A 13,524-nucleotide genomic window follows, 5' to 3' on the forward strand; every position below is an offset into this window, starting at 1 on the left:
CCAGGCCCAGCCAATCAGAATTTGTTTTTCCCCACAAAAGGGCTCCCTCAAAACTTGAGACATCTGTGGCATTGTGTTGTGTGACAAAACTTCACATTTTAAGGTGGCCTTTTATTGTCCCCAGCACAAGGAGCACCTGTGTAATGATCATGTTTTTTAAATCAGCTTCTTGATATGCCACACCTGTCAGATGGATGGATTATCTTGGCAAAGGAGAAATGCTCACTAACAGGGATGTGAACACATTTGTGCACAACATTTTAGAGAAATAAGCTTTCTGTGCTTATTTATTACTTTCTGGATTTTTTATTTCAGCTCATGAAATATGGGACCAAGACTTTACATGTTGCGTTTATATTTTTGTTTAGTGTACTTAGCTGTGAAGAATTGAACACAAAGTAATGGACAATCGATCCATTCAGGGAAGTCTACTGCATAGCACACTTCTAAAACAGGGACCAGAAATGGCAAAAATGATTGCCTGCTAAACTCAGTCATTCCACAGTAATCACATTTCAGCTTTACACTGGTAGCATTGTTTTTAAGATCTGAATCATACATGAACATTTGTACGCCATTTGTGTGTGAAGGTAGGCTTGGAAGTTTTAATTTAGGCCTATTTTAGCACAGCTGGGCCAGTGGGCCATTATGAGGTGAGATGGTCTGCCTTGGGGCTTCTCTACAATGCAGTGTGAGATCTGACAGCTGGTTCATTTGATGGCTGGGCCTTCATTGATATTCTGACAGCTTTGATTCCTTGAAATATGCCAAGCAGATGTCAATAACATGAGATGTTAGTTCACCACGAGGTTGTGTGGGGTAATATAAGAAACGTAAAGTGACCAGACACAGCTGCTATAGCATTGGTGCTTATGGGAGAGCCACCCTGAAGTAGACCGGAACTGTGACCTTTTTTTCCAATGGTAAACTACCTAGACTCTAAGTAAGACATCTTTATTTATCCACCATCTTTGATAATATGACCTCAGATCATGCGTCATGCGTAACGGGTACATGGACACCAGAAGAACATTGCACTCTGTTCACAACCTTTATATCCCGTTCAGTCAAAAGTAGAAAGCACTTGCACATGTGTGGTAATCTTTTAAGAAGTATACTGTTTGAGCATGAAAGATCTCAACCACCCCAACAGCCCACCACAGATACCTACACTGAATATGAAAGTGCCTAAGAGAGGAATAACAGGGTCTTAACATGTTTATGTTGGTGGGAGTTGAGACGTTGCTGGTATATGGAGGTGTCAGAAGTGACACTTAGGGACATCAGAGAACTTCCAAGGTGCCACTAGGTCGTCCACTGAACCCGAGGAGAAGCGCTTTCATATTCAGTGTAGGTATCTGTGGTGGGCTGTTGGGGGTCTGTGGGTTTGTTGAGATCTTTCATGCTCAAACAGTATACTTCTTAAAAGATTACCACACAAATGCTAGTGTAAGACCCTGTTATTCCTCTCTTAGTTTTCCAAACCACAGACGATAAACAATATGTTTTTCTAAAGACTATTTCGTTATTAAAACTACAGACGATAAACAATATGTTTTTCTAAAGACTATTTCGTTATTCCAGTGATAATTGTTATTCTTATTGTATAATTGAATACATATTCATGCATGATGTGAAAAAAAGTCTAAGTTATAATGCCATTTCATTAGCCTATACGCAACGTTCAGTGAGTTATATGGCTAATTTGCAAGAGTACCCTAGCTAGCGTTTAAATAACACACATCAACAACCAAACACCTTCTCTGTAACATATAGCCTAGCAAAGGTGGCTCTATAACGATTGGATTAATTGTATATTCATTCTCTACCTGAAATCCACATTATTAGGAGACATTCACAGACTGTTTGTTGTYAGTTTACGATGGAGCCGACTCCAGATTAGCGGAACCCCAGAGGTGGCCATCACCGCAGGGGGGAAACTGTCCAGATTCACACCTGATCATCAAATTGGGAGAGGTGCGAACGGCGAGGCATGTGAATGACCGTGGCCGCTTTGATCCAAGCTACTAAAAGCCGTGGGAAAATCGTTCCAACTATCCCACTGTCTGTCTGTCTTCCTGTCCAGTTTCCACTGATAACATCTAGCCATGGGCTTTTGGTCGCGAGCATTAGGATTTTATTTGACCCTCTCCTCTTGCATTTTCAGGCAAATCGGAATTAAATGTTCTATACTGCAGGAAAAGGTGGAATAACTAACATGCGGTGGTTAATAGCCCTATTTTGGCTGATAGGCCTATTTTGAAATGCCACACTGCCATTCAATTCGAACAGTTAGTGAAGTGAGCATATGGCCAATCATTTCACCAACGGTCAATTTTCTGTAACTGCTTAAGTCATTCAGGTCCTCCCAAATTAAGAACGTGCCATTAATGGTCCATTACACCATCTACCGAAATTAACCTAATTAATTAAGAACTGAAATCACTTAAGAGTTGCAATGAATTGATCTCGGGAAAAACATGAAATTGTCTCTTTGGTCTAAAGCTTTAGGAGCTGTCGACATCAGAAGGAGAACTTGCTAGGATATCCTTCAATATTGATCTATTTCCACTGAACGTATTTCCACAATAGCCTTATCCCGAATACACACAAACACGAAAAAGATATCCTAACATATGGCATGAAATAAATGTATTTTACCTACTTGATTTTATTACAGTTATGTCCGATTATTGTGTTTTCATAAAGAGTAGGCTAGAAGCGTAAATATATTTAAATGTTAAAATGTTTGACTTTTATTTTGAAACATTAACACATTAACACAGCCAATGTGTTTACAGTTTTTAAAGTGACTATCCAACAACACGAGAAATACAGAAATACAGAGACATACAAGACCCACTGTAAAGAAATCATTTCGGGAAAATGCAGGTAAACAATGAGTGTTTCGAATGCTTAAAAAAAAAATAATGAAAAATAGACAGACGAGGAGACCTGACAAATTCTTAGACCCAATAACTATCCCAGCCATATTACAATGCAGAAAGTGTTGCTACTACCATGTGCTCTTAAACACTGTTTCAAGGCCAGCAAGCTTATAACGGTATGCTTTGTGCTTGGAAAGCTGATCCTAGAACAGTGCTATAGGACACTCTTTCCTCAAAGCTTGGTCAAACCATCAATCACAGGCTAGAAAGAAAATGGTGAACAAAAAGCACCTTCTCTATAAGCCTCCCCTACCAACTGTACTCTTTAGTCAGCCAACATGCTGTACTATGAACCCTGTAAATTAAGCGTTTCAAAAACAAACACATTAATTATCAAATAAAAAATCAAATCAAATTGTATTGGTCACATACACATGGTTAGCAGATGTTAATGTGAGTGTAGCGAAATGCTTGTGCTTCTRGTTCKGACAGTGCAGTAATATCTAACAAGTGATCTAACAATTCCCCAACAACTACCTAATACATACAAATCTGAAAGGGGTAAATGAGAATATGTACATATAAGTATATGGATGAGCGATGGCCGAGCGGCATAGGCAAGGTGCAATAGATGGTATAACATACAGAATATACATGTGATATGAGTAATGTAAGATATGTAAAACATTATTCAAGTGGCATTACTTAAAGTGGCATTGTTTAAAGTGACAAGTGATCCATTTGTTAGAGTGGCCAGTGATCGGGTCTCAATGTAGGCAGCAGCCTCTCTGAGTTAGTGATTGCTGTTTAGCAGTCTGATCGCCTTGAGATAGAAGCTGTTCTTCAGTCTCCTGGTCCCAGATTTGATGCACCTGTACTGACCTCGCCTTCTGGATGGTTGCGGTGTGAACAGACAGTGGCTTGGGTGGTTGTTGTCCTTGATGATCTTTTTTACCTTCCTGTGACATCGGGTGCTGTGGGTGTAATGGAGGGCACGTAGTTTGCCCCCGGTGATGCGTTGTGCAGTCCGCACCACCCTCTGGAGAGCCTTGCGGGTGAGGAAGGAGCAGTTGTCGTACCAGGCTGTGATACAGCCCGACAGGATGCTCTCGATTGTGCATCTGTAAAAGTTAGTCAGGGTTTTGGGTGACAAGCCAAATTTCTTCAGCCTCCTGAGGTTGAAGAGGTTGAAGAGGCACTGTTGCACCTTCTTCACCACACTGTCTGTATGGGTGGACCATTTCAGTTTGTCGTTGATGTGTACGCTGAGGAACTTTCCACTTTCTCCACTGCTGTCCCTTCGATGTGGATAGGGGGTGCTCCCTCTGCTGTTTCCTGAAGTCCACGATCATCTCCTTTGTTTTGTTGATGTTGAGTGAGAGGTTGTTTTCCTGACACCACACTCCGAGGGCCATCACCTCCTCCCTGTAGGCTGTCTCATCGTTGTTGGTGATCAGGCCCACTACTGTTGTGTCGTCTGCAAACTTATGATTGAGTTGGAGGCGTGCATGGCCACACAATCGTGGGTGAACAGGGAGTACAGGAGGGGGCTGAGCACGCACCCTTGTGGGGCCCCAGTGTTGAGGGTCAGCGAGGTGGAGATGTTGTTTCCTACCTTCACCACCTGGGGGCGGCCCGTCAGAAAGTCCAGGATCCAATTGCACAGGGCAGGGTTTAGGCCCAAYGCCTCCAGCTTGATGTTGAGCTTGGAGGGTACTATGGTGTTGAATGCTGAGCTGTTGTCAATGAACAGCATTCTTACATAGGTATTCCTCTTATCCAGATGGGAAAGGGCAGTGTGCAGTGTGATGGCGATTGCGTCATCTGTGGACCTGTTGGGGTGGTATGCAAACTGAATGAAGTGGGTCTAGGGTGTCAGGTAAGCTGGCGGTGATATGATCCTTGACTAGCCCTTCAAAGCACTTCATGATGACAGAAGTGAGTGCTATGGGGCGATAGTCATTTAGTTCAGTTATCTTTGCCTTCTTGGGTACAGGAACAATGGTGGCCATCTTGAAGCATGTGGGGACAACAGACTGAGATATGGAGTGATTGAATATGTCCTTAAACACACCGTAAACACACCGTAAACACACCGTAAACACATGTATATTGGTCCAAGTTCTCTTATGCTGGTTTCTTCCTATATTTATATTGTGAGACTCAGAACATAGAAACACATATACTGTACATATGCTTTCCTAGCAGATATTATTCTCTGGTATAAAAATAGAGTATCTCTTTGAAACCATTGGGGGTAAAATAACATTTCACCAACCATTTACAGGTGCTTCAAATTATATTTTTCTCATATTGAGAGATAGTTGAAAAACAGCAAGTCCACTAAATATTCTTGGTTACCATCAACACAAAAACAAGGCTATAAGTCTTAAACTTCTTCAGTGAAAGCATTCATTTTAAATCAGTGAAACACAGGAAAAGAGATGGAATTGAAAGAACAGTGTTTTGCACACACTGGAACTCACTCATTTGACATTTTAGTAATTTAGCAGACGCTCGTATCCAGAGTGACTTACAAAAGGAATTAGGGTTAAGTGCCTTGCTCAAAGGCACCTCGATAGATTTTCCACCTAGTCGGCTCGCCGATACAAACCAGCGACCTTCAGGTTACTGGCCGATCGCTATTAACCGCTAGGCGACCTGCCCACCGCTAGGCTACCTGCCCACCGCTAGGCTACCTGCCCAACCTCAATCTCATCTTCTTTTTCTCACACATTCACACACAGAAAATTAATTGACCAGGCGGGCCGTTGGTCTCTCAGGTTGTAGCAGAGTTTCCATACGGTTTAGCTGGTTGTAGAAAAGGTGTGTACCACCAGCAGGATGCATGCAGTACTAGGTAGTCCAATATGGTCATTCCCTGGTCAGGGACAGCTGTTGGTCTGAGGGTGGGACCCGGTCAATAATTGATGTCGCTTGAGAACTAGTCTTGAGCGGAAGTGCTGATGTTACAATCAACAGCGGTGGGTGGATTCAGGGTGTGGATGTGGCTATGATGATCCAAGGCCAGAAGAGGGGCAAGGGCAGGTGTCTGTGTTTAAGGGCTCCTCGCTGGGCTTCCTGGAGGGGCTGACCTCCCCAGTCTCAGTCTCTGTGTCTCCCATGTCTAGGTCAGACTGCTCCTCAGACATCACTGCCTCTGGAGCATCCTCCTCACAGCACACACAGGCCTAAACAAAACAACACACACACATCTGTTAGTTAATGTTAGACTTGCTTTTGACAATCGTGAACGACTGCCCCGAGTATAAGAGAGAGAGAGTAAGAGAGAGTGAAAGAAGGAGAAAGAGAAAAAGAAAGGAAGAGAAAGACAGTGATTGTGAAAAAGAGAGGGAGGAAAGAGAGAGGAAGAAAAAGAGAGAGCGTTAAAGAGAAAGCAATAGAGCGAGAGAGCCATACAGAGAAAGAGAGATCTCACCTTGACGTCCATGACCTTGGGCAGCCCTCCACTCCTCATCCAGGGGTGGACCTCTACCAGTTCCCTCTGCTGCTCCCCAGTGAAGCATGGCTGACTCTTCTGCATCCCACGCAGCCTCTCTCTGTCCTCTCTGAGAAACCTCTCGATGCCCCTGAGTAGACCAAGGGACATACACAGTATTCTGAACCATGGGACCTTTGTGACCAGAGAAAAGATACTCAAACAGTAAGAATACTATTGGACATACAGGTAACACAGAGAGTGGTATTGGGTATTAGGGTGTCGGGAAAGGTATGTCTGGTTAGTGGTTAAAAAATGTGTATTTGGTATGAGGGAGTATCAGATGTGTATCAGATGACAATTTGATATAATTGATCTTCATGGTTAACTAGATTAGGTGTCTGGTACCTGGAGAGTAGTCAAACTAGCATTTAAGAAACCACACATTTCCTCTCAATCCACCTTGTCTAACAACTGTGGGTCTTTGTGTAAAAGCCCCATCTGGTGGACATAAGTCAGAACTGCAATTTTACTTTAATATTAGCAAAGCTTTTAACACAAATGGTCAATTATAATTCAGCATGCCAGGTGAATATGGTAAGGGAGTGGGAAACAACAAGGGTGTACAGTGCAATGTACTAGGGAAGTATTTCCTAAAAATCTAGAGTGCTGTGTCCCATCTAAACATTTTCTTATGGCCTACCAAAAAATACCCAACAAATATTTAAAACCCCAGCATTCACAGCCACTCATCATGCCCTGGGTAGAAGCTGCCTGTAGTCACAGATCTAGGATCAGTTTATCCTCCCCCATCCCAAATCCAAAACTGACCCCAGATCTGCATCCACAGACAACTTTCTCTTACTCCAGGGCACATTGCGAGCTGCCTCTCTCCGGTCTCCTCCAACTCACCGCGAGGGCATCAGATTTTTTATTATTATTTATTGAACCTTTTTTTAACTAGGCAAGTCAGTTAAGAACAAATTCTTATTTACAATGATGGCCTACCCCGGCCAAACCCTAACCCAGACGATGCTGGGCCAATTGTGTGTAAAAGTATAGCTTCCGTCCCTCTCCTCGCCCCAACCTGGGCTCGAACCAGGGACCCTCTGCACACATCAACCACAGTCACTCACGAAGCATCGTTACCCATCGCGCCACAAAAGCCACGGCCCTTGCAAAGCAAGGGGAACAACTACTTCTAGGTCTCAGAGCGAGTGACGTCACCGATTGAAACACTATTAGCGCGCACCACCGCTAACTAGCTAGCCATTTCACATCGGCCACATGTGCGCCACCCTATGTGACTCCCAATCATTGCTGGTTGTGATACGGCCTGGAATCAAACCAGGGTCTGCAGTGATGCCTCTACTACTGAGATGCAGTGCCTCAGACCGCTGCACCACTCGGGAACCCTGATAGGTCAACATGACCTTGTTGTCAGCGTTGGGGGTGACCAAACACGGCGGGTCCTGCAGTACATACTTGTCGTGTTGGCCCTGCTCCATCTTCATTGGCGGCACCTCCATGACGCTACTGCTTCTCCCACTATCGCAGCCGGTGGAGTGCCCTTTGACCTTCTGGCTGCTGTTTCGGGAGGAATCCATGCTGCCAAAGTAGTTTCTGATCTTTTTGCTGGTGTGGCTGCTGCATACTTGGGGGGAGAATAACAAAATAGAGTTAGGATATTTTACTTTTGAATCACCAGAGTTCTAGTCTCAAGTGCTTTATACATGAAGCAACAAATGGTTGAATGTAATGTCTTGCTGCCATGTCATTCTGTCATGTGTTTGTTATTGTCCCTGCCAGTCTTGTTCAGAAAATATGCTTAATAATAGGTTTTACAGTTTTAGATGGGAAAACCCCCTCAATACGGTTACAGGAGTTATGTTTGGTACAGTGCAAGTGACTGGGATAGGAACAAATGTCTGACAAACGTACAAAAAGTCTATGGTAGGTGTGTGTACAGACCTGTGCCATTGCCAGATACACCACTAGTTGACGTTCCACTAGCTGACGTTCTACATCCCGACGTCCTGCTATTATTAGACCTTCCACTGTTAGACGTTCTAGCTGAGGTTCCACAGTCATTAGACCTTGAACCCATGAACCCTGAGATGGCTGAGTGAGAGTCTGTATGGAGCAGGATGTCAAGCATGTCGCTAGGGTTACCGTCACCTGGCGAACTCACCTGCAAGACAGAGGTCAAAGGAAAGGTCAACAAACAGAAGGTCCACTCTCAAGTCGTATTGGTGTCTTTTTTCTTTAATTAGTCCCATCCTTTCTTTCTTGCTACTCTGCTCCTATATTTCCTTATCATGATCCGAGAGGCACCTCAACCATATTGTCCTGAAATATTCATCCAACAGAGACCCGGTTTACTGTAACTACGGTAACTTTTATTTTGTGCATTCTAACAATGGAGGAACTGGAAGTTTAGTGAAGCCACACCAATCCAGCCATACTTCTCCTGACACGTTGGCAAAATTTGATTTACCTGTATGCCAAAAGCCATCTTTTTTTGAATGAATTTTTACGATATAGCCAATTCTGACTTTGCWACTGGCCCATCTAGCGGAAATTTCTCAGTTCTGCCTCAAGGACAACATTCATGACAATAAACATCAACCTGCAGAGCAGACAGAGCTGGGATTTAAAGGGATACTTCAGGATTTTGGCAATGAGGCCCTTTATCTACTTCCCCAGAGTCAGATGAACTTGTTGATACCATTTTTATTTTTCTGTGTCCAGTATGAAGGAAGGTAGAGGTAGTTTCGCAAGCCTATGTTAACATAGACTTACAGTCATTGTGCTAACGCTAGTTAACATTGGCTCGCAAAACTACTTCTAACTTCCTTCATACTGGACATAGAGACATAAACATGGTATCCATGAGTTCATCTGACTAGTGAAGCAGATAAAGGGCCTCAATGTCAAAAAATACTGAAGTATCCCTTGAACACCCTTGGCATGTTTCCACTGTTTTGACGGATTTTGATGTCAAAATATGTTTAAAAACTATAGTCTGTGCCTTTAAAGTTGTACTCCAGCCTCCTTTTCAGACCAGGGGAATTGGTGAAACTATAACATCATATCACAGTAAAAGCATTCTTGAAATATTGAGGAAAATGTCAAATTAATCTATAGCCTATGTGCCGGACCGCCACTTGGCTGCCAGCTGAAGACAATATAGGATTGACTTGTGAATACCTTACGGATTAAGCAGCCTTTTAAACATCCTAACCCTAGCCTAACACCTCCAGTCTAAAAACAACACTTTCGTAGTGTTGCTGCGATTTTGGGGATTTTGGGGAATCTCAACATTACTGCCATAACCTCACTCTGTTATTTTTTATTACATTTTTTTATTTAACCTTTATTTAACCAGGTAGGCCAGTTGAGAACAAGTTCTCATTTACAACTGCGACCTGGCCAAGATAAAGCAAAGTAATGCGACACAAACAACAACAGAGTTACACATGGAATAAACAAGCGTACAGTCAATAACACAATAGAAAAAGTCTATATACAGAGTGTGCAAATAGAGTGAGGAGGTAAGGCAATAAATAGGCCATAGTAGCGAAGTAATTACAATTTAGCAAATTAACACTGGAGTGATAGATGTGCAGATGATGATGTGCAAGTAAAAATACTGGTGTGCAAAAGAGCAAAAAAGTAAATAAAAACAATATGGGGATGAGGTAGGTAGATTGGATGGGCTATTTACAGATGGGCTGTGTACAGTTGCAGCGATCGGTAAGCTGCTCAGATAGCTGATGCTTAAAGTTAGTGAGGGAGATATGTCTCCAACTTCAGCGATTTTTGCAATTTGTTCCAGCCATTCGCAGCAGAGAACTGGAAGGAAAGGCGGCCAAAGTAGGTGTTGGCTTTGGGGATGACCAGTGAGATATACCTGCTGGAGCGTGTGCTATGGGTGGGTGTTGCTATGGTAACCAGTGAGCTGAGATAAGGCGGAGCTTTACCTAGGCAGCGTGAGTGAAGGAGGCTTTGTTGTGAAATAGGAAGCCGAGTTTTGGATTGGAGATGTTTAATATGAGTCTGGAAGGAGAGTTTACAGTCTAGCCAGACACCTAGGTATTTGTACTTGTCAGAACCGTCCAGAGTAGTGATGCTAGTTGAGGGGGGGGGGGGCAGCGATCGGTTAAAGAGCATGCATTGAGTTTAACTAGTGTTTAGAGCAGTTGGAGGCAACAGAAGGAGTGTTGTATGGCATTGAAGCTCGTTTGGAGGTTTGTTAACACAGTGTCCAAAAGAAGGGCCAGATGTATACAGAATGGTGTCATCTGCGTAGAGGGTGGATCAAGGAATCACCCGCAGCAAGAGCGACATCGTTGATATATACAGAGAAAAGAGTCGGCCCGATAATTGAACAGAGGTTCGGACAACAGGCCCTCCGATTTGACACACTGAACTCTATCTGAGAAGTAGTTGTGAGTCAGTCATTTGAGAAACCAAGGCTGTTGAGTCTGCCGATATGAATACGGTGATTGACAGAGTCGAAAGCCTTAGCCAGGTCGATGAAGACGGCTGCACAGTACTGTCTTTTATCGATGGCGGTTATGATATCGTTTAGGACCTTGAGCGTGGCTGAGGTGCACCCGTGACCAGCTCGGAAACCGGATTGCACAGCGGAGAAGGTACGGTGGGATTCGAAATGGTCAGTGATCTGTTTAATAACTTGGCTTTCGAAGACTTTAGAAAGACAGGGCAGGATGGMTATAGGTCTGTAACAGTTTGGGTCTAGAGTGTCACCCCCTTTGAAGAGGGGGATGACCGCGGCAGCTTTCCAATCTTTAGGGATCTCAGACGATACCAAAGAGAGGTTGAACAGACTGGTAATAGGGGTTGCAACAATGGCAGAGGATAATTTTAGAAAGAGAGGGTCCAGATTGTCTAGCCCAGCTGATTTGTACAGGTCCAGGTTTGCCAGCTCTTTCAGAACATCTGCTATCTGGATTTGGGTAAAGGAGAAGCTGGGGAGGCTCGGGCAAGTAGCTGCGAGGGGTGCGGAGCCGTTGGCCGGGGTTGGGGTAGCCAGAAGGAAAGCATGGCCAGCCGTAGAGAAATGCTTGTTGAAATTCTTGATTATCGTGGATTTATCGGTGGTGACAGTGTTTCCTAGCCTCAGTGCATTGGGCAGCTGATAGGAGGTGCTCTTATTCTCCATTGACTTTAGTGTTCCAAAACTTTTTGGAGTTAGAGCTACAGGATGCAAATTTGTTTGAAAAAGCTATCCTTTGCTTTCCTAACTGACTGTGTGTATTGGTTCCTGACTTCCCTGAAAAGTTGCATATCGCGGGGACTATTCGATGCTAGTGCAGTCCGCCACAGGATGTTTTTGTGCTGGTCTCGGGCAGTCAGGTCTGGAGTGAACCAAGGGCTATATCTGTTCTTAGTTCTACATTTTTTGAAAGGGGCATGCTTATTTAAGATGGTGAGGAAATTACTTTTAAAGAACCACCAGGCGTCCTCTACTGACGGGATGAGGTCAATATCCTTCCAGGGTACCCGGGCCAGGTCGATTAGAAAGGCCTGCTCGCAGAAGTGTTTTAGGGAGTGTTTGACAGTGATGAGGGGTGGTCGTTTGACCGCGGACTCATAGCGGATGCAGGCAATGAGGCAGTGATCGTTGAGATCCTGATTGAAAACCGCAGAGGTGTATTTGGAGGGAAAGTTGGTCAGGATAATATCTATAAGGGTAACCATGTTTACGGATTTAGGGTTGTACCTGGTGGGTTCCTTCATAATTTGTGTGAGATTGAGGGCATCTAGTTTAGATTGTAGGACATGTGGTTGGATAAAACGATAGAAAATAGAAACAGGGGAGGGAGAGAGGAAAAAAGCTAAAGAAAGAGAAGACAGTAGGGGGAAAGACAACGAACAGGGTTATGTCATACCTGCTGAAGCGTGATCTTCTCCATGGCTTGGCAGACCACACTCCTTCCCTTATCGCGGAAGGTGTTATTCCCCGGGGGATCATCACCGGAGGGCGCTACCACCATGCTGTCCTGCCTCTCCAGGGAGCATGGTGTCTCCTCCAGCTGCAGTAAGTTGAGCTGCAGGGGCGAGCTGCACCGTGACTGGAACACTGGAGGGGAGGGCACTTGGTCCCTGCCGTCCATGGACCCAGGCRTGGAGCCCCGAGAATGGGTGGTTTCCCCAGAAGGCTTGGGGGGCTCCATGGCCATGGAAGAGAAAGGCTGGGTAGGGATTGGGAAGCCTGTCTGGGGGGCGAAGGGGTTCTGGCCCGGGAACTGGGCCTGGATGGTGGAGGATGACTGTGGTGGGAAGGGAAGAGATGTCTGTAGGGGGAAGGGCTGCGGCTGTGTCAGGAAGGGACCCTGGGCAGGGAAGGTGTGGGATGTCTGTGGGATGTCTGTGGGAGGAAGGGCTGTGGCTGGGAGGAGTAGCCTGCCGTCTCAACCTGGTAAAAAGGCTGCTGTCCTGGAGCCCCGTTCCCCATTTGAGGGAACATGTAGTTGGGGAGAACTAGAGCCACCACGGGGGTCACCATGGGAGTAGAGAAGGGGGGGGGGCGGATGTTTGGCGGCGGACACTGGGGATCCTGGTTGCACTGGCTGTCGCCGAAGCCTGGCATTGAATTCTCAGGGCTGGTAGGCATGGTTCCAGCCATGGTGCCCATCCCGGGCTAGACCTGGAGAGGGAAGGCTGGCACTATGTTGGGGTAGGCCAGGGGCGGCAAGGTGGACTGGGAGGAGTTGGAGGGGGACCAGGAGGTCTGGTTGAGGCCCTGATTGAGGAGGTGGGGTCGGGGCTGCTGCTGTCTCTTCCTATGGGACAAAGAACTATCGGACGACTCGTTCTGTTTTACCCGCTTGGACTTGGTCTTCTTGTTGCGCCCGCTTCTACGGGCAGCGGGCTCGGCCTGCCTGCATGGGTGCACAGTGGGCACAGCTGGAGAGGGGGAAAGAGTGGGGGAAGAGAGAAAAAGAGGGTTAGATTACATTATGTATTTGACTGTGAGAAGTTGAGTGTATGAGAGCATTAAGGTACTGTGTGTGTCTGTGTTGAATTATACTAGCCTATGTCTACAAGCTATTTTGAGTTTGTATTGTATTGTATTGTACTGTATTGTAATGTACTATAATGTGTTGTAGTGTATTGTAGTGTATTGTAGTGTATTGTATTGTAGTGTATTGTATTGTATTGTAATGT

At 45.0% G+C, this 13,524-nt stretch overlaps 1 protein-coding gene across 1 annotated transcript in view; it reads right to left on the reverse strand.

Moving 5' to 3' along the window:
• Positions 1 to 2,728: 2,728 nt before the first annotated feature.
• LOC111979352 (period circadian protein homolog 2-like) overlaps positions 2,729 to 13,524 on the reverse strand; it is a 28,625-nt gene continuing 17,829 nt past the window's right edge. Inside the window, 6 exon segments of the mRNA XM_070448927.1 lie at positions 2,729 to 6,079; positions 6,328 to 6,478; positions 7,813 to 7,981; positions 8,299 to 8,518; positions 12,246 to 12,731; positions 12,734 to 13,263. Coding sequence (XP_070305028.1) covers positions 5,900 to 6,079; positions 6,328 to 6,478; positions 7,813 to 7,981; positions 8,299 to 8,518; positions 12,246 to 12,731; positions 12,734 to 13,263 — 1,736 coding nt within the window. The 3' untranslated portion in view covers positions 2,729 to 5,899.

This window comes from Salvelinus sp. IW2-2015, linkage group LG19, assembly GCF_002910315.2.
Source record: "Salvelinus sp. IW2-2015 linkage group LG19, ASM291031v2, whole genome shotgun sequence".
Lineage (NCBI taxonomy): Eukaryota > Metazoa > Chordata > Actinopteri > Salmoniformes > Salmonidae > Salvelinus > Salvelinus sp. IW2-2015.